This window comes from Heloderma suspectum, chromosome 5, assembly GCF_057233095.1.
Source record: "Heloderma suspectum isolate Gila_16-S chromosome 5, 16-S_ref, whole genome shotgun sequence".
Lineage (NCBI taxonomy): Eukaryota > Metazoa > Chordata > Lepidosauria > Squamata > Helodermatidae > Heloderma > Heloderma suspectum.
Genome location: NC_139462.1, coordinates 7,951,293 through 7,975,557, shown reverse-complemented (window position 1 = coordinate 7,975,557; position 24,265 = coordinate 7,951,293). Strand labels below are relative to the sequence as shown.

The following is a 24,265-nucleotide window of genomic DNA, read 5'->3' as shown; positions in this document are numbered from 1 at the left end:
AGAGGAAGGCCAGGATCTCTTTTCGATCATCCCAGGGTGCAGGACACGGAATCATGGGCTCAAGTTCCAGGAAGCCAGATCCCGGCTGAACATCAGGAAAAACGTCCTGACTGTTAGAGCAATACGACAATGGAACCAACTACCCAGGGAGGTGGTGGGCTCTCCCATACTGGAGGCTTTCAAGATGAGTCTGGACAGCCATCTGTCAGGGATGCTTTGACTTGGATTCCTGCATTGCCAACCCTACTATTCTATAATTCTAAGATGGCAGCAATGCCCTTTGTGGGTTGCCCCTGGCAGACACCAACACTGCTGATCTCTGGCACTAGCCATGTAACCAGCCTCTCCCACCAGCATTCACTACTTCAACAAGAAAATAACCCACATTCCAGACTGAAGTGCTATAGATGTAAATTTGTTCCAAGCCTTGCAAGTTCTCACCACAGCTCCCCAACTAGTTTTACTGGCTGCCATGCCCCTAGGCCTCTTCCAACCCTCCTATTCTATGATTCTATGACTCCACAACAAGGCAACCCAAATACTAGCAAATTTTCATGTATTTGTCCGGGCGAACACAAATGGGCAGGATCAGAGCAAAAATGGGCAGGGTTACAGAGATATACAGAGTTATAGCTTTGTTCCATATGCAATTTCCACCCAGGCATTCTCTTTCCCCAACTTGTGCAAGGTTCCTTCCATCAGCTGGGTAGCTGGGAGAGAGCAAAAATTAGTAACCTGGAGTGGGGACAACCATGCTGGCCCTGCTTCTTACATTACAACTCATCTCCGGATTTCCCAGGGGAAGGGAGCACATGGCTGTAGATGACCATTTTCCTGGTAAAGGACCCAGGAAGAAAATATATAGAGGGTCAACTTGACCCCACAATTAGGTTACAACTGACTTCCCAACCTAAGATGAGTCATACCCATGACAGTATTAGCCTATGATGCCAGCTTGTGGCTTCTGAGGGACCTTGGGCAAGACTCCTCAGTGGGCCCCCTCACTCAATGAGTCTACCCTCTCACCACCATGGAAGCCAGCTGCCATTGCTCCTCATCTTCTTTGTCATCATTACTGCCACTTGCTTGCCTGACAGGCAGAGATCCAGGGAGCAAGCTGGCCGTGACATCCGCTCCTCCTCCTCCTCCTCACCACCACTCTCGTCTGGGCCATAGAGAGAGGCAGGTGAACAAGCAGATTGAAATGGTGGAGGATCAACTCCAGGGCTTTTGTCAGTGCACCCCTGCTGCATTGTGGGCCTTTGGTAGGTGCCCAACCATGCCTATCCTTGACGCTGGCCCTGTTAAGAGGTTTGGAGGTCCATCTTTGGCCCCTGGGATGGAGGCCCCCCACCTCTGACTTATGGAATTCTCTGCCATGAAATGTGGTGATGGTCTCTGGCATCGATGGTTTCAAAAAAGCATCAGACAAACCAGCAGAGGAGAAGTCTATTCAGTGGCCATTATTGTTCACAGGCAGGATACATCTGGGAGAGGCAGACCGGGAGGTTTACATCTGGGAAGTTTACATCTGGGAGGCAAGGCTGTTGCATTAATGCCCTTGCTTGTGGGCTTACCAAAGGCATCTGGTGGGCCACTGCTGGAAACAGGACCATTTTATTTTATTTATTAATTATTAAATTTATTACTCGCCCATCTGGCTGGTCACCCAGCCACTCAACCATGGATGAGATGGGCTGTGGTCTGAACCACCAAGTGGCTTCTTACGGTCTTACTTCACCTGGAGTTACACAGAATACAAAAGGAGGGACCAGCTAGGGCAACAATGAGTCAGTGCTTAATTTTAATGTTCATAATTCCGAGATATATTTTCTTTCTTTAAAGTAAATCATAGATGGATATTGTAAAATAGCCAAGCATCACTTAGAACAGGGGTATTGAACCTCAAAGCATGATGGCCAAATCTGGTCCCAATCTGGCCCTCCAGGGTTCCCCAGGTGGCCATGCCTCTTCCCTAGGCCCCACTCCATTTCCCCTGACTACCAGTCATTTGGTGGTTTCCTGGCTTCTGCATAGTTTTTTTCCCCATTCTAAAAACCTGAAATGCCTCTCCTAAGGCTGAGTTACTGGCACTATTTGAGCGTGAAGCTAAAATAGTGGGTACTTATTGCATTTCTGGTGTTTTTGACTCTACCCCTTTTTGCTTTCAGCTCCACCCACCACTGGAGTGCAGTTCCCCAGAGCTTCTCCGAAATGGAATTTGACCTTCAAGCTGAAAGAGGTTCAAGAGGTCTTAGAAGTTTTATTCAGAAAAGAAGGTTCCAAAATAGCTATCAGTATGCATGGTGGTTTACAAAATACAAGAGGACAGGTTCTTGCCCTAAGGAGCTTATACCAACTGGGTTCACACAACACGATAACCCACACTCAAGGTTGAGTATGGGTTGAGTGTGGGTTGTCACTGAACCAAGGGTTGTCTTTGAACTGTGGGTTGTTGTATTGTCTGAAGCCAACTGCAATAACAAAGCATGGTTTATTAACCATGAACAACCCACAGTTCACAACCCAACAACAAACCATGGGTTCTCTTCATGGGTTGTTTGTGGTTAGCAAATAATGGTTTGTTATCACAGCTGGGTTCAGACAACACAACAACCTATGTTTCAACAACAACCCACGGTTTTAAGACAACCCACACTCAATCCATACTCAATCTTGAGTGTGGGTTATTGTGTTGTATGAACCCAGTCAATATAACATTTGACACAGGGCAGAGAACAGAGGAAGGAAATGGAAGCAGGGAAAATGAGGTTGGGAGGAGAAAGTATATATGTTTATTTTAGTTACACATAACCAGGCTTTGTTACAGTTATGGTATGGGGACTAAGGGATTATTCCAAAGGCTTCATGGAACTAGTAGATTTTGAGAAAGGGATTGAAGGAAGGAAGAAAGGCAGCATTGCACAGGTTTTCTGGGAATCCCCACCACCCCAGTAGCACCCTTTCTCATCCTAGCTCCCTTCCATTGGAAAACTCAGCTCTTTTTGTAAGGCTTACATCTTATGAGGGTGAAGCAAGCAAGCTCACTTGCTTATCAGCTGATTTATGGCATGATCCTCTACATGTCTACTCAGAAGTAAGTCCTATAGATTTAAATGGGGCTTTTGTTCAGTCGTTCAGTCGTGTCCGACTCTTCGTGACCCCATGGACCGTAACATGCCAGGCCTTCCTGTCCTGTGCTCTCTCCTGGAGCATGCTCAAGTTCATATTCATGGCATCGGTGATGCTATCTAGCCATCTCATCCTCTGCCGTCCCCTTCTCCTTTTGCCTTCAGTCTTTCCCAGCATCAGAGTCTTTTCCAGAGAGTTTTCTCTTCGCATTAGGTGGCCAAAATATTTGAACTTCAGCTTCAGTATCTGTCCTTCCAGTGAACAGTCAGGGTTGATTTCCTTTAGGATGGACTGATTTGACCTCCTTGCAGTCCAGGGGACTCGTAAGAGACTTCTCCAGCACCACAGTTCGAAAGCATCGATTCTTCGGCGCTCAGCCTTCCTCATAGTCCAGCTCTCACAGCCATACGTTACTACTGGGAAAACCATAGCTTTGATTATGCGGACCTTTGTCGGCAAGGTGATGTCTAGGGATGTGCAAAAGTCACTTACCTTTTAGCGAAATTGATTTGAGGTGGGGGGGGAGGCGCTCCGTCCCTCCCCCGTAATTCTGGCCGGGGGGGGAGGCGCTCCGTCCCTCCCCCCCGAAATTCTGGCCAGCCGGCTCCGCTCCGCAGGGATTCTGCGGAGCCGCCGGCCGGCTCCGCCAGCGGCTGGACATCCGGCCGCTGGCTAGCAGGGATGCAAATGGCGGCGGCTGTAGCCGCTGCCGTTTGCGTCCCTGCAGTCAGCCGTGATAGGCTACGTATACGTTTACATAGCCAATCACGGCTGATTTAAAAGAAAAAAAACAAAAACGTGCGTATGCAAATGGCGGCGCCCATGGGCGCCGCCATTTGCGTACGTGCGTTTTTTTCTTTTTTCTTTTAAATCAGCCGTGATAGGCTATGTAAACATTTACGTAGCCTATCACGGTGTTTTTTAAAAATCTAGCTGTGATAGGCTACGTAAATCTTTACATAGCCTATCATGTTTTTTTTGTTTTGTTTTGTTTTTTTACTGGAAATGGCAGCAGCGGCAGCCAGTCGGAAGACCGGCTGCCGCCGCCACCGCCAAACCGCCGCCAGAGCCGCCGCCAGGAAGATCTGCCCAAGGTAAGTCCCGTCCCGGGGTGTGTGTGGAGGGGGCAGACCGTTCCGCCACCGATTTCGGGGGGCCGAATGTGCTGGCATTCGGCTTCCCCGAGATTCATGGCGAAATTCTCTGACATCCCTAGTGATGTCTCTGCTTCTTACTATGCTGTCTAGGTTGGCCATAGCTTTCCTCCCAAGGAGCAAGCGTCTTTTAATTTTATGGCTACAGTCACCGTCTGCGGTGATCTTGGAGCCCAAGAAAGTAAAATCTGTCACTGCTTCCATTTCTTCCCCTTCTATATGCCAGGAAGTGATGGGGCCAGATGCCATGATCAAATGGGGCTTACTCCCAGGTAAGTGGGTCTAGGACTTCAGGGATCACCCAAGATGATGCATTGCTTTTCAATCCAGACAAGAACTTTAGGGATGTTGCTATATCACAGAGGGTCTTCCATGTGTCATCTTTTGTAGTCTTCCCCAGCCCAGTGCCCTCGAGATGTGTTGTGCTACAACTCCCATCACCCCCAGCCAGTATCTGGCTGAGGATGATGGGAGTTGTAGCCCAGACACATCTCGAGGGCACTGGGCTGGGTAAGACTGGTTTAGTGCAATAATGGTATGTACATAGAATAGATATGAATGTGCTGTTATTGTAGTCAATGCAATTAATCTTATCGCTCTCACTGTAGGACATGAAAGGCCCAATTCCAAATCACTGGCAGCTCCTTTTCAGACACCCTGATCCTTCAGGCCCATTGGAGATTTCGCAGGGTTTTGAGAAAGTTATCTCCAGAACCATGAGGGTCAGAAACAGATTGATTTGGCACTGCAGTGTTCAGGAGTGCAGCATGTATACCCATGGGTTCTGGATGCGCACTCATTTCCTACAGCATTCATTTTCATGCCCAGCAGGGAAGATCTGTGCAGAAAAACCCATGTCCATCTCTGGATCCTCCTCCTCGGATCAGGACAATTGCGTAAGTAATTGTGTGACCCCCTTTTTTTTGTCCTCAGACGATTTCACTGGCACTTGCAAATATTCAGGTGCCTGGAATGCAATCTTTGCTTTATTCGCTGTTGAGTAAATAATACGCTCCACAAATTCCCAAGGCACAGGGCTTTGATAATTGATTGTATAAATGGCTTCTTGGAAGCTTTTATGGCCTCTCGAGGGTGTGCGTGTGTGAAAGACGACGCTTTGCAAACAAGTCTGCATTGTCTCAGCTCGCTTTCTCCAAGACTCATCCATCAATCCTACGTTCGGGGACAGGGGAGTGCAGGACAAACGGCAATTTCTAAGAGAAACAACTCTGGGAGGCCCAGTTCTAGCGCCAAAGAAAGACTGGGAGGAATCGCAAGAGGCCAACCACGGTTGTATGAGGAATTGTTTTTGACAAGGGAAGCAATTGAAAGAGGAATGTGCTAGAACAAGAAGAAAGAGCATCTTGGCACAGAGAACTTGGCCACGAAGTTGCAGGTCCATGTTTGAAAGATGGTTCAAGTTGGCAGTGCAGAAATCTTGCATCAGGTTCTCTGAGCAGCCACTCACTTTATTCAACCGTCATGCTTCACACAGAGCCCTGACTGGCTGTAGATTTTTGCTTTGTGTTCACTAATTGTTCTTCATGCTTCCAAGTGTTTTTTTCCTGGTGACATACTGGCATAAATGTAGCAAACGCGATTCTTGAATAGCAATCACAGTTGTGCCGTGAAAAGGCTCTGTCAAGGCGAATGTATGGATGGGGGCTATAGCATAAGCTGCGAAGGGGTGTGTGTGTGTGTGTTAGGCTAAAGAAGGGATGAATGTAAGCAAGTGAAATTACATGCACTTTGGCTCCATTAAGCCAACATTTTCATGGAATGGGTGGGTTTTGAGCTTGTGATTTGAAGGAAGAGAGGGAGGTGATGTTCTGGGCATATGGTCCAGGCCTGAGGAGCAGCAAGGGAATATGAGCAAAGTCTTTTAGAAAAGCAAGAGAACATGGCTGGTTCAGAGTCTCCTTCACTGGAGCATCCTTGCATGTCAAAGAGGGTTCTGTAGTGGTCAGCGGTGCAGTGGTCGGTTTTGAAGTGCAGGCACTTATCGTGACAGTCCCATAGCCACGCCCCCAAGGAGAGTCCAAACACTGAGTAGCTGTGTGGATCCATATCAACCAACCAGTTCTAGCAGCTTTCATCTCCATCTTTTGAAAAGCTAATGGGTCTTAATTGCCCACTCAAGACCAAGCCACCACAAAATACTTTGCATGACAACAGGCAATTCATTCCAGCTAAGCTCAGAGGGGACACAGAAATGTGAGAGGGGTGGCAGGTGACATCAGTGTCCCTGCTGAGAAAAAAGTGCCAGTGTTGCATCCTTGAGAGCCCTGGCTCCACTACAACCCTGGTCGTGGTACCTTCCACCACCTAAACAATCTTCCTTCCTTCCTTCCTTCCTTCCTTCCTTCCTTCCTTCCTTCCTTCCTCTCTCTCTTTCTCCCCCCCTCCTCTCCATCTGTCATAATTCATCCCTACTTTTTTCTTCTCAGCTTTCCTACCTTTGCTGTCAGCCCCTAGTGGTGTTTTATTAATCCATCTATTTTCCAGCCCACGCTTGGGTGCTCTTGTTTTACTCCCGGTTTAATTTCCACGGCGCATAAAACACTCACGGCCCTGACAAGGCAAGAGTTATGACTCCCAGAGTTAACACTTTTACGAGGTCCCTTTAAAAACTCAGTACTTGCCAAAAATTAGTGGTTTGAAGGAATAAAATACAGTCTAGGGCTGTAATGCTCTAATTGTTGTGCTTAATTGGCTGTTATTGCCATTTGTGTACATGGGTGTGCCCTCACCACACACACCCAGGATGGAAATCATAACGTTGGAAGGATACATGCTGTCTTTTGCATTGTACCCCTAGCTGGGTGAGCAACCACACATGGAACGGATGCGATGTGTGCTGATCCTCCCCTGGCAAGAACTGCTAATTTGGTGCACTTGTGGTCCTGATCAGACCATCAGCGATAATGCCATTTAGCTATTTGGGAGGCAGGGCAAAGGGCTGGATTTTGTCTCTTCTGGCCCCTTCGCCACCAAGAGCTGATCTGGGCAGCTGCCCATATTCTGGCAGCTGCTTTTGCACATAGTTGCATTGGGACCAGCATGCTCTTGGAGTTCATGGCACCCTCTGAGAAATCTTGCGAGTTCAACTGAAGTTCTCTTATCTCAAAGTTCTTTGGATCAGGGACGGGGAACGTGTAGCCCTTCAGATGTCGTTGGCCTGCAGCTCCCATCTGTCCTTACCAATGGCTATGCTGGCTGGGGCTGATGGGAGCTGCAGTCCAAAAACTGTCCAACAACTGCCACCTTGGGAGGGCTCCTGCCCTGAAAGGTGACCTACAAATATTTTAAATAAATGAACAACATTGTGAGGGCAACACGTCCCCCACCTATCTTAGATGTTTCTCCTGACCCGGAATGTCAAAATTTACTATTTGTCCTAGTTGGACAAATGGGCTGGCCAAGGAAGTCCCTTTGACCCAGTTGGTCCATTGGAGTCATGGCAGACAGGAACATAGGAAGCTGCTTTATACTGAGTCAGACCATCGGCCCATCTAGCCCAGTATTGTTGACACTGACTGGCAGCGGCTCTCCAGGGTTTTGGGCAGGATTCTTTCCTCGCCCTACCCGGAGAAGCCAGGGATCAAACCAGAGACCTTCTGCATGCAAAGCAGGTGCTCTATCACACTGAGCTATGGCCCCTTCCCCCACAGTGGGAGGGGCTTGGAGGGCTGTTTGGAATGGGAAGATGAGCCAGGATATTTTCACTCCTACTATAGGTAGTATGAAAAATGCCACCAGAAATGGCATCCAAGCATCTAGGCCTCTGCACCTTGTGCTTGGTAATACTTGGGCTTTCGTGTATTTATGTCCTAGGAAGAGGAATGGCAGGTCTGAAGGAGGTTTTGTGGGGAAAGGGAGATTTTAGCTAACACCCTTTTAGAGGGGCAGGGAGCCATGCTTTCCCTCCAGGAGCAGAACATGCTGCCTGTATAGCAGGGGTACAGAATCTCAGGCTAAATCCGGCTCTCTGGAGGTCCCAGCCCTCTGGGGTTCCCCAGAAGACCATGCACCCTCCCGTAAGCCCTCCCCACTTTCCTCCAACCACCAATCATGGGATGGTTTTGCAGCTTTTGTGCAGTTTCCCCTCATGCTAAAAGGTTGAACTGCCTCTGGTGGGGCTCCACTAGTGGCAGGAAGAGCTTTCAGTTCAAGTATGCTGACATTTGGGGGATTTTGGCCCTGCCTCTTTTGCCTTTGGTCCTGCCCACCACTGGAATGCTTCTTCAGAATGGAATTCGGCCCTCAGGCTGAAAGAGGCTCTGCACCCCTGCTGTATAGAAAGCTGGCTGGCCTGCTACAGAAGGTAGGACTTCACAGCTCATAAGGAACAACTAGCCCAGTTTTGTCTACTCAGACCAGCAGAAGCTCTCCAGCCCTCCCCAAGCTTCTGCACATTCCCTCCAGATGTGTTGATCTACAACCTCCATCATCCCCAGCTAGCATGGCCAATGGGAGACGATGGGAGTGACAGTCCAACACAGCTGGGGGGCTGCTTTAGGCAGGGTCTTTCCCAGGCCTTCCTGGAGATGCTGGGGACTAAACCCGGGACCCTTGGCAGGCAGTACATGCACTCCACTGCAGAGCTATGGCTCTTCATGGTACAAGCACTGGGTGTGGTGTGCTTAGTCTGTGCCCTCCAATGCAGGGCAGGGAGGTGTGCATCTTGAAGAGCAACTTACACAGAACAGGATGCTAGCACGCTTTTTAAGCCCATCTGGAGGACAATGGAATTGCCCCCTTCCTTTAGGGAGGCAGGGTGAATTTAGGGGGCGGGGGAGAGTGGATGTGTGGGGAGGTTTAACCCCTCTACCTATGTGCATTCATCCTGATCCAGATCATGCCCCTGCACACATTTTGTGTGGTTTTTTTTTTAAATGTGGGCTCTGTTAGATGGTATGCATTTAACATATCCTCTGTTTCATCCCTTATCCCAGGGTGGGCAGCATGTGGCTTGTGCAGCCCCCCAGTGTGGCTGTTATGTATCCTGTGTGTGTGTGTGTGTGTGTGTGTGAGTGAGGGTGGAGACTGAGCCCATAGAGCCCCAGAGCAGTTCTGATTCTGAGGAAGAGCAACAACCCGTGGGAGAGGAGCTCACTCATCGCTCACAGGCACAGTGGCAGGGAGAGATTCCTCCTGCCTGCATTCCTGAGAGAGTGACCCTGGCAGCGAGAGAGCGGGGGAGGGGGCCTTGCTGGATGCTCGGCGCAGAGGCAGGGAGGGCCCCAGATGGAGGGCACTGAGAGGAGGTGCTTTGCCCGCTTGGCGCTACGACAGCGGTCGTGTCCCAAGGACCCACGGGTAAGAGGGAGGATCTCTCTGTAGCCTGTAAGTTCAGAGGTTTCCCGCTCTTCTCCTTCAAACGGGGGCCAACTGCCTTACCTGGAGCTTAGGCTACTCTGCTACAGAGCAGTTCCTTGCTTAGTCGCTGGTGATTAGCATCTGAAAGAGTCATTAAGTTGTAAAGGAATAAAGCCTTTGAAAGAATCCTCTTCGTCTGTGTCTTGAGTTGGCTATTGGAGGGGACCGTAAGAGGCAGCTAGGGAGCTCCTGACAGTGTGCTACTGTGGCTTAGTTACTGTTTTGCACCTTGTCAGCTCCTGTAGAGCTGGGAGTAGCCACTGTGGGTGGAGTGTCTGCTAAGTGGTCACTTCTGTGTGTGCTGAATTAAAGGACAGTTGTGTTTGAGGCTGATTCTGCAGTCATTCCTTCTACCTATATAATGGTGGCCCACACCACCCACCTGAAATTTGGGTGGACCAAAAAAAAAAAAAAAAGCAAAGAAGATGGTGTCTGGAGCTACTACGGGGCACCAAAGGGTCAAAATTCACTTTTCTGCAAACAAGCTAATTTTGACCCTTCTGGTGCTCCATGGCCATTCCAGACGCCGCTTCATTTTTATTTATATTATTAATCCCCCGCCTCCAACTGTTTTGGGCACCCACAGGGGTGTGGGACCCACCCCTGCCTTAGCCTGTACCTGAGCTTAAGCATGGGCAGCTGAAGCCGCTGCATGGTGCCTCGCTGTTTATCCCTGCCTCTGCTTCTCTCCCCCTCCTCAGCTGACTTTTGGATTGGGAGCTCCTCAGGGCAGGGCTGTGTCCATTTGGACTCTGTGAAGCGCCATGCATGCGCCCGTGACTTGGCAGGGCAGGGGTGCTGAACCTCTTTCCTCCTGAGAGCCGAGTTCCGTTTTGGAGCAGCTTGCGAGGCCCACATTCCAGAAGTGGGTGGAGCCAAAGGCAAAAGGGGGCTGGGCCAACATACCCCCAATACCAGCATATTTTAGCTTAAAGTTCTTACTGTCAGTAACTAAGTCGCAGGAGAGGCCATTCAACCTTTCAGAACTGGGGGGGGGGGAGTGCCAAAGCCAGGAAGTCACCAAACGATTTACAATCGGGGGAAACGGGGTGGGGTCAATCAGAGGTGGCTCTATATTTGAGGCAAATGGGGCAGTGACCCCCTGCCTGGCCCCTACCCACCTGTGGCAGAGAGATCCCCCCACCACCACGTACATCTGCTCCCCTGCTTCCAAGTGCCAATTGTGCTCTTCACCTGTGTTCCTCCAGCAATCTCCATTGGGCATCTGCCTCCGCCCCACCAGCCCCTATGGGCACCTGCCACCACTGGGGCCAAGGGAAGGGGGACTGGTCACCTGGGGAACCCTGGTGGTCTGGATTGGGACCCTAGGAAAGCTGGATTTGAGGTGCAGCAGCCCTGGTGTAGGGGTTGCTAGATCCCCTGCTGCCATTCTCAGTGCCACGCTTTGCACCCAAGAGCTAGCCAGGCTGCCAAGGAATTAAGAATCCGGTGGAAAGAAAGTGACCGTGACACATCCCCATGTGGAAATCGTCGCTCGCTGCTGCAGCCATTACGTGGCAAACATGCAGCTGTGAAAAACCCAGAGGGGCCCTGGGCTATGTGCAAGGGGAGGGCGCAGCCTCCAGGTTCCATAACAGCCCCCTGCTAGATCCAGGAAACATGGGGGAAGCTAGTTCATTTTAGGCCCGGGACTTAACAGCCTAATGCCCCCCTCCCTTTAGATGCCCACATTGTCTTCCTTCAGTTGTGAAGCACACAACGCACATTTCTCTCCACCCCCCGCCCCAAGCCACCACTCCATGCTTTGCAGTCGCTTCTACATTCCTCACATGTTAGAATGCTTGCCAAACCTGAATGGGGGATGTGTGTGTGTGGGGAAAGACTCTGAGCATGTGCAGTTTTGCATTTTAAGCTTCCTTAAATCCCAGCACCACCACGTACGCAAAAATAAAACAGAGGTTGCTTCTGTTACCAGGGTGCCGTCATCACTTGCTGCTCTCTGGGTAGCCTTTGGGGGTGGGGGCTGGATGTTGGCCTGGGAGTCCAATCTCAGCTGCTCCACTGGCAGGCGGGCCAAAGAAGGATGTTGGGCTGCCTCCAAGAGCCAGGTGGAACATGAGAGGGGCCTCCGTGTCGCATGGCAGCCAGATCAGAGATGCATGGCGGATGCGTGTGGGGAGGGGATACTCTGACCCTCAGTTGTTCATCTAATGGGGATTCAGCACCCTTGGTGGCCTCAGGATTGGCTCTGTTAGAAGCTGCAGGAGGCTTCACCTTCTTATCCGCCCCCTTTTTTCTATTTTCCGCCGCTGCATCTGATTTTGAAAGGCCCACACTGAGCTCAAAAGGGCTTTGAGGTGTTGTCATGCCAACCAGCTACCACAAGATGTGCGGCCCAGAACTAGCGATGAAGGTCACCGAGACAACATCAGACAACATTTGAAAACCAAGAGGGGCTCTGTGCTTCTAGACAGACAACTGTGTTTCTCTCCCCACACCCACCCTGAACATAAAAATCACACTCTGCCCTATAGGGCCGGGGTAATGCACTCTGGGAGCCCTTCCCTATATGGCATTTTATTGGTGGGGGGCAGTAAAGGAATTCCCATCTGTCCCTCAACTGGGGAAGAAAAAACAGGGTGACATCATAATAAGTCACAGATGATTCTCACGTGTATTCAATTACATTTTCATCTTCCTAACAGTTGTTGCTATGACAGGTAAAGGCCACACTAACAATATGTGTTAATTTCTTTAAAACCTGGCTTTCACTCACACTTTTTCTTTTTCTTTCTTTCTTTTAAGCAACCTATAATCTCAACCAAAGACAGCAGAAGGCAACAAATACGATGATTGGGTTCAATAGAGGTTCTCGTACAATGCAGAACCAAAGCAAAATGGAAGCATTATGTTTCACTGTGGAAAAGCCCATTCGGTAGAGAGGTGCCCCACCATCTGCTGGCCCCCACACTAGGGGAGGCTGGTGGCTCCAATGTCAGTGGGGCAGTGAATCGGCTCCAGGTTTCAGTCAGTACAAGTCAGAACTCTAAAGGAGCTGTCCAAGGTGTGGAGCTCTGACAAGTTCTGACTGAAATCCAGAGCGGATTCACTGCCTCACTGACATTGGAGCCACCAACCCTCCACTGCCCCACACTGTAGTGAAGTTGTGTGCGAACACATTTCCTGATGCCTGACGGACCACCTCTCTTAATTGTCTACTATAATTGTCATCTGAGGCCCACCTCTGTCAGGAGTGCCCTAGCTGCCTCTTACAGTCTCCTCCAATAGCCAGCTCAGGACACAGACGATGAGGATTCTTTCCAAGGCTTTATTCCTTTATTATTCTTACAGATACTAATCACTAGCGACTAAGCAAGGAACTGCACTGGGGATAGATAGCAGAGTAGCCTAAGCTCCAGGTAAGGCAGTTGGTCCCCGTTTGAAGGAGAACCGCGGGAAGACTCTGAACTTATGGGCTATGGAGAGATCCTCCCTCTTACCAATGGGTCCTCGGGATGCGACCGTTGTTTTAGCGCCAAACGAGCGGAGCGCCTCCTTTCGGCGCCCTCCATCTGTCGCCGCTCCCTGCATCTGCGCTGAGCGTCCAGCAAGCCCCCCTCCAGCGCTCTCTCACTGCCAGGGTCACTATCTCTCTCAGGAATGCTGGCAGGAGGAATCTCTGCCAGCTGCTGTGCTTGTGAGAGATGAGCGAGCTCCTCTCCCATGGATTGCTGTTCTTCCTCAGAATCAGAACTGCTCTGGGGCTCTATGGGCTCAGTTTCCACCCTGACAACCTCCAAGTACTTCCTTGGAGGGAGGCTTGGAGGATGGCCACAAGGGGGAGGGCCTTCTTGGTGGTGGCCCCTCGATTATGGAACACTCTCCCCACTAAGGTTCACCTGGCGCTAACATTGACACCTTTTCAGTGCCAGGATAAGACTTTCCTCTACTCCCAGGCATTTTACAGTATATGATAGGGTTTTTAATGGGTCCCAAGAGTTCTAATTTTTGATTGTTCAAATTGTTTCTATTCTTTTGTATGTAAATTGTTTTATATTATGTTACTATATTGTGTTTTTAAAGTTCTAATCTTTGTAAACTGCCCAGAGAGCATTGGCTGTTGGACAGTATAGAAATGTAATAAACAGGGAAGGGACTAAGATGCAGCAACCCCCTCTTTTTGCACAGGTGAGGTGAAGTGATAGAAGCGCAGTTCTGAGGAGAGCTGTCTGCAAAGACAGCTTCCTGGTGGGCAATGGCAGAGGCTGGGAAGATCATGGGGTACTAAGATGGTATATGTAGGTCTTGTGTATCTTTCAGGGCAAGGAAGTTTATTTTTAGCCCGGGTTTCTTGTGTATAAAAAGACTAGCATGTTCATTATGTTTTGCAGTAGTCATGGTTTCACTCTGTTAGAAGCCTGGTGTCGTTTGTTTTGCAGCTTAGCCTGGGGTCTTTGTAAACTATTATATACAGCAGTCTTATTGTTACGGTTCTGTGTGACTCAAAGCTCATGACACCCTTCACTTTCTGGATTCAGTCTGTTTTATTCAGCCACTTCTGGTAACAGACATAATACCTGTACAGGACCCTATGTACATAAGCATAAATCAAATTATCTGGATGCTGCACCTCTGACTGTTCATGGAATTAGGGTATACAAAGCATGTAAGGGGCATGAAGATGTGTATGCTGCCCTTACTCCCAATATCCCTGTCCTCTGTTTCCGACCTTGCTAGGTTGAGCTGACAGGTCTAAATGGAGGTTCTACTCACGTTCACTTGAACCTGAGTAGAACTCTCTGCATGATCAGGGACCCTGCCTTATTAGACCTCCCAGCTCAGCATGGGGAGGTCAAGGACTGAGGGGGGCATGTCTGGCACACTTGGGATGTTGGGGGTGGGGCAATGCTCACGGCCCCAGACCCCTTACATGCATTTGTATAAGCTGTTCAACCCTGAAGAGGGCTTGCATTTCTTGCAGCATACAGATCCCCTGATTTGCTCCTATGTGCAAATCATGTCCTCTCTTCTCCTCTATGTGTGGGCTTCAGGCGCATTGAGGTGGCAGGCCTTGCTGTCACAATATCTCCTCCATTCTACACATAGAGAAGAACATCGATGCGGGGGTTCATTGCTCCATCATAATGTGAAGGGGAAAGGAAACATCGTGGCGGAGCAGGATGGAGACAAGGGAAATAAACGTCTGAGCACTGTCAACAGCAGCAGCCTTTCGCTTAATAGCATGTGCTTAATTAGAGCATGAACTTGTTTAATTTGTTATCTGACACTTCAAACACAGAGAAGAAAGATCAGTGGTGAAAAGCTCTCTCTTAAGGGCGGTAGACACAGGACGACGGGTGTAATGGAGCTAGAGCTTGCAGGGATGCTACGCCAGCACTTTTTCATTAGCAGGGACGCTGACATCATTTGCCACTCAGCCCTGTCAGACTTCCCTGTTTCCTCTGAGCTTGCTGCAGTTTTCACTGTAGCTGGGGAGGAAATGAATTTTTCCATCAACAATATATTGTTCCTTGTTGCAATATAACATGCTTTGGGATGGCTTGCTCTTGAATGGGTAGTTTGGAGCCATTCGTTTTACAAACTAGGGGATGAAAACTCCTAGAACTGGTTTGTTGATATGGATCGACACAGCTGCCTGCAATTTTGGACCCTCCTTGGGGGCGTGGCTGTGGGAACTTTCATGATGAGCGCCTGCACTTCAGAATATACCACTAAACCCTGCGCAGGACCAATTTACAGGTGACTGAGGTGGGATGGTTCTGGATCTGGGAAAAAGTGCATCCATGTGGCCTCGATGGCATGTGAAACTTAAAACATATCACTCACCCAGGTGGTATGTTTAGTTCCTTCCCACACCGCTTGCACATCGCCCCCAAAAGAAGAAATGCATCACCCAAGGCAAGGACAAAAGAGGGCACAGTGCTGCATAAAATTTGCGTGCACTCATTTATAAATATACATGCACATTTAGACATTGTTACTGTCACTTAAACAGAAAGATGTCTCACCATAGTGGGCACGACTGCAGCTGGGTGACCTGTGCGCCTGCCTAGTCTACACTCCAGGTACTAAGTGTAGATGTGCAACTTCAGGGCCCCTGTTGCTCTCCCATCCTGGGGTACTTGACCTTTAAACTGGACTTGGACTGAACAGCTCTTCAGACAGAGCTGGGGCAGGGAACCAGCTGAGTTGTCCCCCACTGGGCCCTCTGTGGACTGGATTCATTGCCTCTCCCTCACCATTCAGTCTTTGTCCGTGCTGAGAGAGGCATGGTGCTCAACCCTCTCTAAGCACAGAGAAAGAGACAAAGCCAGTGCTGGGAGGAGTACAGGACATCCCATAAGCACTTCTCCCCATCCCTGCCAGTCGAAACACAATAATAACGAAGTAAATAACTAACAATTTGCTGCCCTTTTATGACACCCTGTCAGGGTTCCACCTATGACCTGGACCCCCTGAGCAACTCCTTAAGGATCTCTTGCCTCCTTAAGAGTCCCGCCTTCCTTCTTTTAAGCTTCCCCTTCTGAATAACGTGGGGTTTAGGCTGTAGACGTGGGATGACTGACACTGTAGGCACAGGGTTTAACCACAACAGTTTACTGGTAAATTTAAAGCAAGCAAATCACAACTATAGATATTTACACAATAGAGCTGAGTGATACAAAGGGCATTAAGAGAAAATAAAAGTTACAAAATGCAGTTTGTTTGTTTTTAAACCCTAAATGTACTTAGACTTTTTCAGGCTGCTTCTTCCTGCTCCTTTTTCAGGTTCTGGTCTCCCTGACTCTGCTCCCACTGGCTCTCTTGCTCTCTTTATATACCTTCCTCTCACAAAACTGAAAATACTGTTTCAAACCTGAAGAAATTAAACTTAACTGGGGAAATGAAACTGAAACTTAAGTGGGGAAATGAAATTACTCCTCTCAGGGCTACCCCTCCCAACAACCCCCCCCCCCAAGCCTCTAAGCCTGATCTTTTTCCCCTTTGCTTCTGTAGGCCTCAAACCTTCACTCACCCCAAATCTGCTGCCTGAGGCGACTGCCTCCCTCTGCCACATGGTAGGGCCAGCCCTGCCTCTCCCTGCTTCCTCCCCAAGCCTCCGGCAGCCTCTAGGCCCAAGCCTCCATGGGCTCGACGGAGAACCTCTGCAGGCCAGACAAGGCCCACGGGCCAGAGGTTCCCAACTGCTGAGATAGAGGATGCCTTCAAATAGAGTAGGGGTTCTACTTGGGTTTGCTTGAAGGTGAATGGCACTCTGCATGATTGGGGATATAGGGGGTAGCGCTAGCAAGCCTGGTTCTGTGCTCCTTACTCATTTTTAGGTACCCTGTTTGGGCTTAGCAACTGAACAGGGCTGATAACATGTACACTGGCCCTTAAGGCATAAGGCTAGAGCAACTTAAATGGCAAAAAGCTGGGGCAGGTAACATCCTTCTTCATGCCCTCAGCAGCCAGCAAGTTAACCTTCAAAACTAGCCATGTTTTTTTTCCAAAAAAAAATTGAGATATTTTTATCCTGCCTTTCAATGTCTTAATACAATCAAGGCAGCATCTGACATTTTTAAACAGAATGACAAAAGTGCAAATTAAAGTTTCAGTCAGGAGCAGAACGACTAAAAACCACCAGAGCCCTCAAAGCTATTTAAACACCATGGAGTCCCTGGGAAACTGAGGCATTCCTCACTGGGCACCTAAAAGTTAAATCAATGCAGAGCCAGGAGAACATAACAGAGGGGCCACCAACAAGAAGGCCCCCCTCTCCAGTAGCCACTTACCTTTCAGGAGATAGAAACCCTCTTTAATGTGACCACTGAAACCGGAATGGGAATGGCCCATTGCATCATGCCAAAAGACTGAGGTAAGCCCAATGGAGGGTCAGTGTTGCCCTTCTTTCATGCTCTCGCCAGAGAAGTTTGTCTGCCAACAATTCGGGGATGAGCTGTGCTGATGGAGCCATGAAAAAACTGCTCCTATTGGGACAGGAATGACTCTGGAGCAAATTTTCCCAACCCGTTGCTCTCCAGATGTGTTGCCCTGCAACTTCCATTTTCCCCAGCCAGCTGGGGAAGGCTCCTATGAAGGAACCAGGGGTTAATTGATTATTTATTCATAAATCGATGAGTCGCCTTTCGGCCTAAATAGAGCTCCCAAGGTGACTGACAATTACGTTGATTCAGGCAGACAGGCTCCAGTTTTTGGTGGGTCCTTTGGCACCAGGTTGTTGGGTGGAGGCAACCTTCCCCCAACATGGGCCTCTTCCTACCCCCTTTGCAATCATACTTGGTTGGCTGCTGCAGTTGGCTTTGCCTTTCAACAAAAAAGAACTGCAAGAACATCATGACATGCTCCCTCGGGTGGTGGAGGTGGGGTGGCAGGGTACCCTGTGGGTACCCTCCCCTCCCATCATCAGGAGATAGGCAATCTCCCCAGCAGGACCACAGGACATTTAGGCATTCTCCCCGTTGTACAGGTGCCTGGCTGCAGCAGAAACAAGGAACACATTTATCTCTCACATGTTTTTCGCTCTTCCCGCTGCCTGTAGCATCTTCAATTGGCAAGGAGCCCTCTGCTGGCTAGCTGGCCTTGGCAGGGGTGTAACCATGCTGTCTGCAGACCCCGTGCGTGGCAGGGCTGGACTTGGTAGCTGCCACAAAGGCCAGTGCTCAGCCCTGGAACAATCCAAATTCAATGCAGAACGTCTCTGAGCACCTGCTGAGTGCCTCTTGCCACCCGCTGGCCGCAGACAGCTGTCAAACACCTGGGATTAGGAGACGGGGCTTGTGAGCTGGAGGAGCACAAGGGGAGAGCAGACTTCCCCAACCTGGTGCCCTCTAGTTGTGTTGGACTACAACTCCCACCACCCAAGCCAGCCTGTGATGGGAGTTGTAGTCCAGCACATCTGAAGAGCACCAGGTTGAGGAAAGTAGATCTAGAGCCTTCAACACCCGCTTTGAATACACGCGGCAACCGTCAGCCATTTTTACAGGTGGTTCGTCTGTTTGAGACTTCTGCCTCTCAAGATCTTGTCCATCTAATCAACTGCGGTCACTTTGCCTCTGTGTGTGTGTGTATGTGTTTATTTTGCACCCTGCCTTTCTACCAAGCAAGTGGCGTGCAAGGCGGCTAACGATCATAAGAACGAAAGCATTGAAAAATAAAAATATAAACTTGATCAAAACGTCAAAAAAACAAATACGTTAAAAATACAGTTCAAAACACACCAACAACCGAATAAAATAAATTTCTCATCAGAAACAGAAACCCTAATGGAGAACACTAAATGCTGCAGGAACAATGTCATATTGAGAAATCGACACTAGAACTTAGGAACATAAGAAGAGCCCTGCTGGATCGGACCTAGGGTCCTTCTAGTCCAGCATTCTGTTCACACAGTGGCCAGCCAGCTGCCCATGGGAAACTCATAAGCAGGACACGAGTGCAGCAGCACCCTCCTGCCCATGTTCCCCAGCAACTGGTGTACACAGGCATACTGCCTCTGATACTGGAACTAGCACAGAGCCATCAGGACTAGTAGCCACTGAAAGCCTTATCAACTTTGGTAAGGTCAGTTAATCCAAATGTCCTCCTCTATTGAAAAAAAGGTGCAGCCTGCAATACCACTGACCTCATTAGGTTGCCCAAGGAAGAAATGTCCATCTATGTTCAATAATTAAATACAGATGTGACTACACGCCCGCATGACTAAATAAATAGCCATGGCTGTTCTGCATTTGCAAGAGAAGAGTCCCGTCTTACTTGCTTTGCCCCCATGATACGGCAAATAACTGGGGTGCACATAGCTTGCCCGGGTAGGAGGTGGCTACCCTCTTTTCAACAGTGGTGCATCAGTTCCTCCCCCTGCCCCCCTTTGCCCAAACTGGCCCTGTCACTGTCACTTCCCACCCCACCCTCCATGTGGTGGAGCCCCATCAACTGACCTTCCATCAAGGTGTGGTGGATGCTCCAGTAGACGCTGAGGCAGTGCTTCTCCTTCTTCATGCCGCGCTTGCACTTGCAGCCGTAGAGCTGGCTGGAAAGGAGGGCTGTCACCGTGTTCCGACACTGGCTCTTGGCATCTGGCCCCAGTTTGTTGGCACCATTGCCTGCAATGCATTGCCGGAGGGTCCGGAATTTGGAGCTGCAGCTGGGGTCATTGGTGCAGGATTCTCCTGCCTGCAGGCAGTCCCGGGCTGAGCGGACCACATCAGTCATGCCTTCTGGAGAAGAGAGGAGGGGGAGGGAGATGCTGGGGATGACAGCGTTCCCGAATCAGTTTTCCTTTAAAGAGATATTAAGATCACGAGCCGATCAGCATCACTGACATGCAGGGACCCTTCCAATCGAGCTTCACCACTTAATTTAAAGGGGTGAGCATGGTTAAGTTTGGATGTGGGAGTTCCAAGATTTGATCCTGACCCAGCTATTGAACTCGCTGGATGGCCTTGGGCAAGCCATCATTTCTCAGCCAATGACGCCGTTGTGCTAGGGAGGTTAACAAGCTGGAGACAATAAAATATTTTCTGATATGGATAAGCCTCTAGTAGAATAAGTAAGAGTTTATTCTGGAAATATGGTGACACTGAGAACAGAATGCTAGACTAGACATCGTGGGAAACCACGATCTGATCCCACAAGGCCATTATCAAGGTATAGACACTGGTCAAACCACATTGCAAGGACGAGCACATGGATCATGTTCTCCTGGTTGACCACTGGCCAGTTTGGGGGGGACCACCTTGTGCCTGCTAGTTGCTGGATGTCTTGCAAAGAAAGCTCGACCCTGTTCTGAACATAGGAAGTCAGACCACATATGGGATGATGGGTGCATCTATTGGTGCATCTCCATTTAAACAAAACCAGACTTCGGTCCATCTAGCTCTGGATTGTCTGCACTGCCTGGCAGAGGTTGTCCCAGGTTTCGACAGGAGTCCTTCCCAGCCTTCTTTGGAGATTCTGGCGACTGAATTTGGGACCGTCTCCTGCATATACAGGATGTTTGCTGTCACTGAGCTATGACCCTTCCGCAATGCATGTGTTTATTTGAAATTATTTCTTGTCTGCCTTTAAGGGTGCAGCCCTCTCAAGGTGGCATACAAGATCAAAACCATATGAAGTGGACTCAACTAAAACCATTTACATATTTAACAAAAATCCATGACAACAGAGATTACCAGCAAAAACCAGCTGCTCGAGACACCATGGAAAGGCCAGCAAAAATAGGTGGGTCCTCAGAGCTTTCCTGAAGACCTGCAAAAGAGTGACCTGATGAACCCCTGATGGAAGCTGATGTCAGAGGTGTGGGGCCACCCAGTGGAGGCTGGTGGGTCCAATGTCCGTGGGATGGTGAATCTGCTCTGGGTTTCAGTCAGAATTCTTATGGAGCTATCTAAGCTTTGTCTCTTAGTTAGCTCCTTTAGAGTTCTGACTGGTTCTGACTGAAACCTGGAGTGGATTCATCACCTTACTGACATTGGAGCCACCAGCCTCCACTGGGGCCACCAATGAGAAGGACCTGTCCCATGTACTTGTCAGTCTAACCACCCTTAATGCCTTACATTCTGAAGCATGAACTGGCGTATTGCAAGAGGAAACAGGCAGCAACAGACTTCCGAATCTCTGACAAATTTTAGGACAAATAAATGCCAAACTACTGTTCCCCCCCACTTCCCCCCGGCCAGGTACAAAGATTAGGGAAAATGTTCTTCCATGTATCGGGACAGCTGGATCCCAAATCTTAGCCACGTTTCTCCAAGAAAGTGATGACACCTTCACCAATGGAGATGTTGTAGGAGAATCATAGAATCATAGAATAGTAGGGTTGGAAGAGGCCTATAAGACCAACGGGTCCAACCCCCTGCTTAGTGCTGGAATCCAAGTCAGAGCATCCCTGACAGATGGCTGTCCAGCCTCGTCTTGAACGCCTCCAGTGTGGGAGAGCCCACCACCTCCCCAAGTAATTGGTTCCATTGTCGTATTGCTCTAACAGTCAGGAAGTTTTTCCTGATGTTCAGCCAGAATCTGGCTTCCTGTAACTTGAGCCCATAATTCTGTGTCCTGCATTCTGCGATGATCAAAAAACACAGAACTGGACGTTGGGAGATTGAAACAGAACCTGGCTAAATGGGAAAGTGCCTTGCAAGGTGGGGTGTATGGATTCCTTTTTCTGGGCTCTCTCCCTTTATTGAACCTGGGAGATACTATAACACAGTGGAACTCTAAGCTAGGAAGCCCCAGCTCAAAACTCACTTCAGCTTTAAACTCCCTAAGTGGCCTTCAGCAAGCTGCAACTCTCAGCCTCCTCTGCCTGCGATATGGGGTTAAGGGCAGCCTACCCCATAGGGTCACTGTGTAAGGCTTGTCGAGATAATATATGCAAAAGGGAAATTTTATGTAAATGTACTTGTAGGAAAATACATAAAATAAAAAAACATGAGCAGAAAACGTGCATTTTCCCAACAGGCTAAAGCATGAAAATGCGCATTTGGGGCGATTTCTGCATTTTCGCAAGTGCTGGTTTGCGCAAATGCGAATTTGTGCAAATTTGGAAAATTGGGCAAAAAACGATTCTGCCAATGAACGGATGATAGTATGAAAGGTGCCTGACAATCTGTGAAATGCAGATGGAATGGATTTTACAAAACCTGTACATCCCTACACCCCAGGAACCAACCATGACCCCAGAATGAGCTTTCACATCTCCCAGAATGTGCAACTGTTCCTTCACAGAGCAGTCAATATTGAATACATTGCCAGCAGTGGTGGAGCAAGTAATTTTAGACTCCAGGACTTAGCGATCCCCTTTCGATGGCCATGCATATTTCTTCAGTTGTGAAGCACACAACTCACATTTCTCTTCTCCATCCCTGCCATTCCGTGCTTCACAACTGCTCCTACATTCCAGATACATTACAGCAAAAACAAACAAAACAAAAATCACCCCTCCGAAGAATAAACTATCTGCCAAAAAGAAATACTCTGAGCATGTGCAGTTCTACATTTTAAACTCCCTTCAATCATAGCACCATCATGTCTACAGGATTAAACGGAGTTTGCGTCGGCTGCTCTGAGGTTAAACACACTGACTAGGGAATAAGTGCCCTTTTGTGGAAGAACAGGATAATATATATTTAAAGTAAAAGTAATACAATAAGCATCTGTAACCATAAGGTACACGCCCAGTCTGCTGTGCCGTAACTCTAAAATGTTTAGAAATAAGAACATAGGGAGAGCCCTGCTGGATCAGACCAAGGGTCCATTTAGTCCAGCATTCTGTTTACACAGTGGCCAACCAGCTGTCGACCAGGAACCCACAAGCAGGACATGAGTGCAAGAGCACCATCCACCCATGTTCCCTAGCAACTGGTGTACACAGACAGACCGCCTCTGATACTAGAAGTAGCATACAGCCATCAAGACTAGTAGCCACTGATAGCCTTTTCCTCCAGGAATCTGTCCACCCCCCTTTTAAAGCCATCCAAATTGGTGCCGTCACTACATCCTGTAGTAGCAAGTTCCATAGTTTAATTATGTGCTATGAGAAGAAGTCCTTCCTTTTCTTTGTCCTGAATCTCCCACCAGTCAGCTTCATGGGATGCCCCCAGGTTCTAGTATTATGAGAGAGGGAGAAAAATGTCTCCCATCCACCTTCTCCACACCATGCATAATTTTGTAGACCTCTCTCAGGTCTTCCCCAACCCAAGAAGAAGGACAGATGTTGTGGCAACCAGCGTCAGCTGAGGTAGGTTTGTTTGCCCCTGCCCCCATCACTTGTTGCCCTCTGGATGGTCATTTGTGGGTCCCCTGAACTCCAGGGGCCCCAGACTTCAGATCCAAAGACCAGTGCTAGCTGCACCACTGGTTGCCTGGAGGAAGACCATTTGGAAACAGCTGTGATTCATCTTGAATCTCTGCAGTGGTTTCTCCTCCCATGCCGATGGGCTGGGAACCAGCATCAACTGAAGATCTCTTCCGCTCACATGCTAGACTGACTAAAATGCTGCATCTGATCTTCTAAAAGAGAGCTCAGTGGAGACATCCATAGGAAGCGGGCAGCATATAAAGCAAGGAAGGCTCAGCGGTCGGAAATTTATTGACAAAGGAAGTAAATGGTGGCCTTCAGGCAAGATCTTTGCTTCAGTGGAGAGAGCAGGAGGGCCTAGATTTACCACCCTGAACGGTTATGCTTTATATTTACCTGGGAATTAAGTGCTTTGGGCAACTTGAACTGAGGTGTTGCAAATGACCTGGCCTCTTATTTGCATCATGAACCAAAAGCAAAAGCCAAAACGCAATGGGTGGGATTGGGATTTGCTGAAACCATCTCCCATCCTGCTGTGCCTCATGCAGCTGGTAAAGGAGAGCCGTGCCTATGGAAGCTTGCTCCTAAAAGACTACAGCTGCATGGCAGGCAGCAATCTGACAGGGGAGGTTTCCCCATCAATATCTCCCCAGGATGGGAAGACCCTTTTTTGTGTGTGGGGGCAGTTCAATGGTAGAGCCCCTGCTCTGCATGCAGAAGGTTAAATTTCCGGCATCTCCAGGCAGGGCTGGGAAAGGCCACTGTCTGAAATCCTGGAGAGTTGCTCTCAGTCAGTGTAGACCAGCCTGGGAATGATGGG

General features: G+C 49.0%; 1 protein-coding gene across 2 annotated transcripts in view; it reads right to left on the bottom strand.

Moving 5' to 3' along the window:
* Positions 1-24,265, bottom strand: part of GFRA4 (GDNF family receptor alpha 4) — a 140,130-nt gene that overhangs the window by 39,353 nt on the left and 76,512 nt on the right. The window contains exon 2 of one of the 2 annotated variants that reach the window (XM_084855304.1): positions 19,586-19,864. In XM_084855304.1, coding sequence (XP_084711430.1) covers positions 19,586-19,864 — 279 coding nt within the window. The remainder of the gene's footprint in view (positions 1-19,585; positions 19,865-24,265) is intronic. The other variant, XM_084855305.1, reaches the window with a different exon arrangement.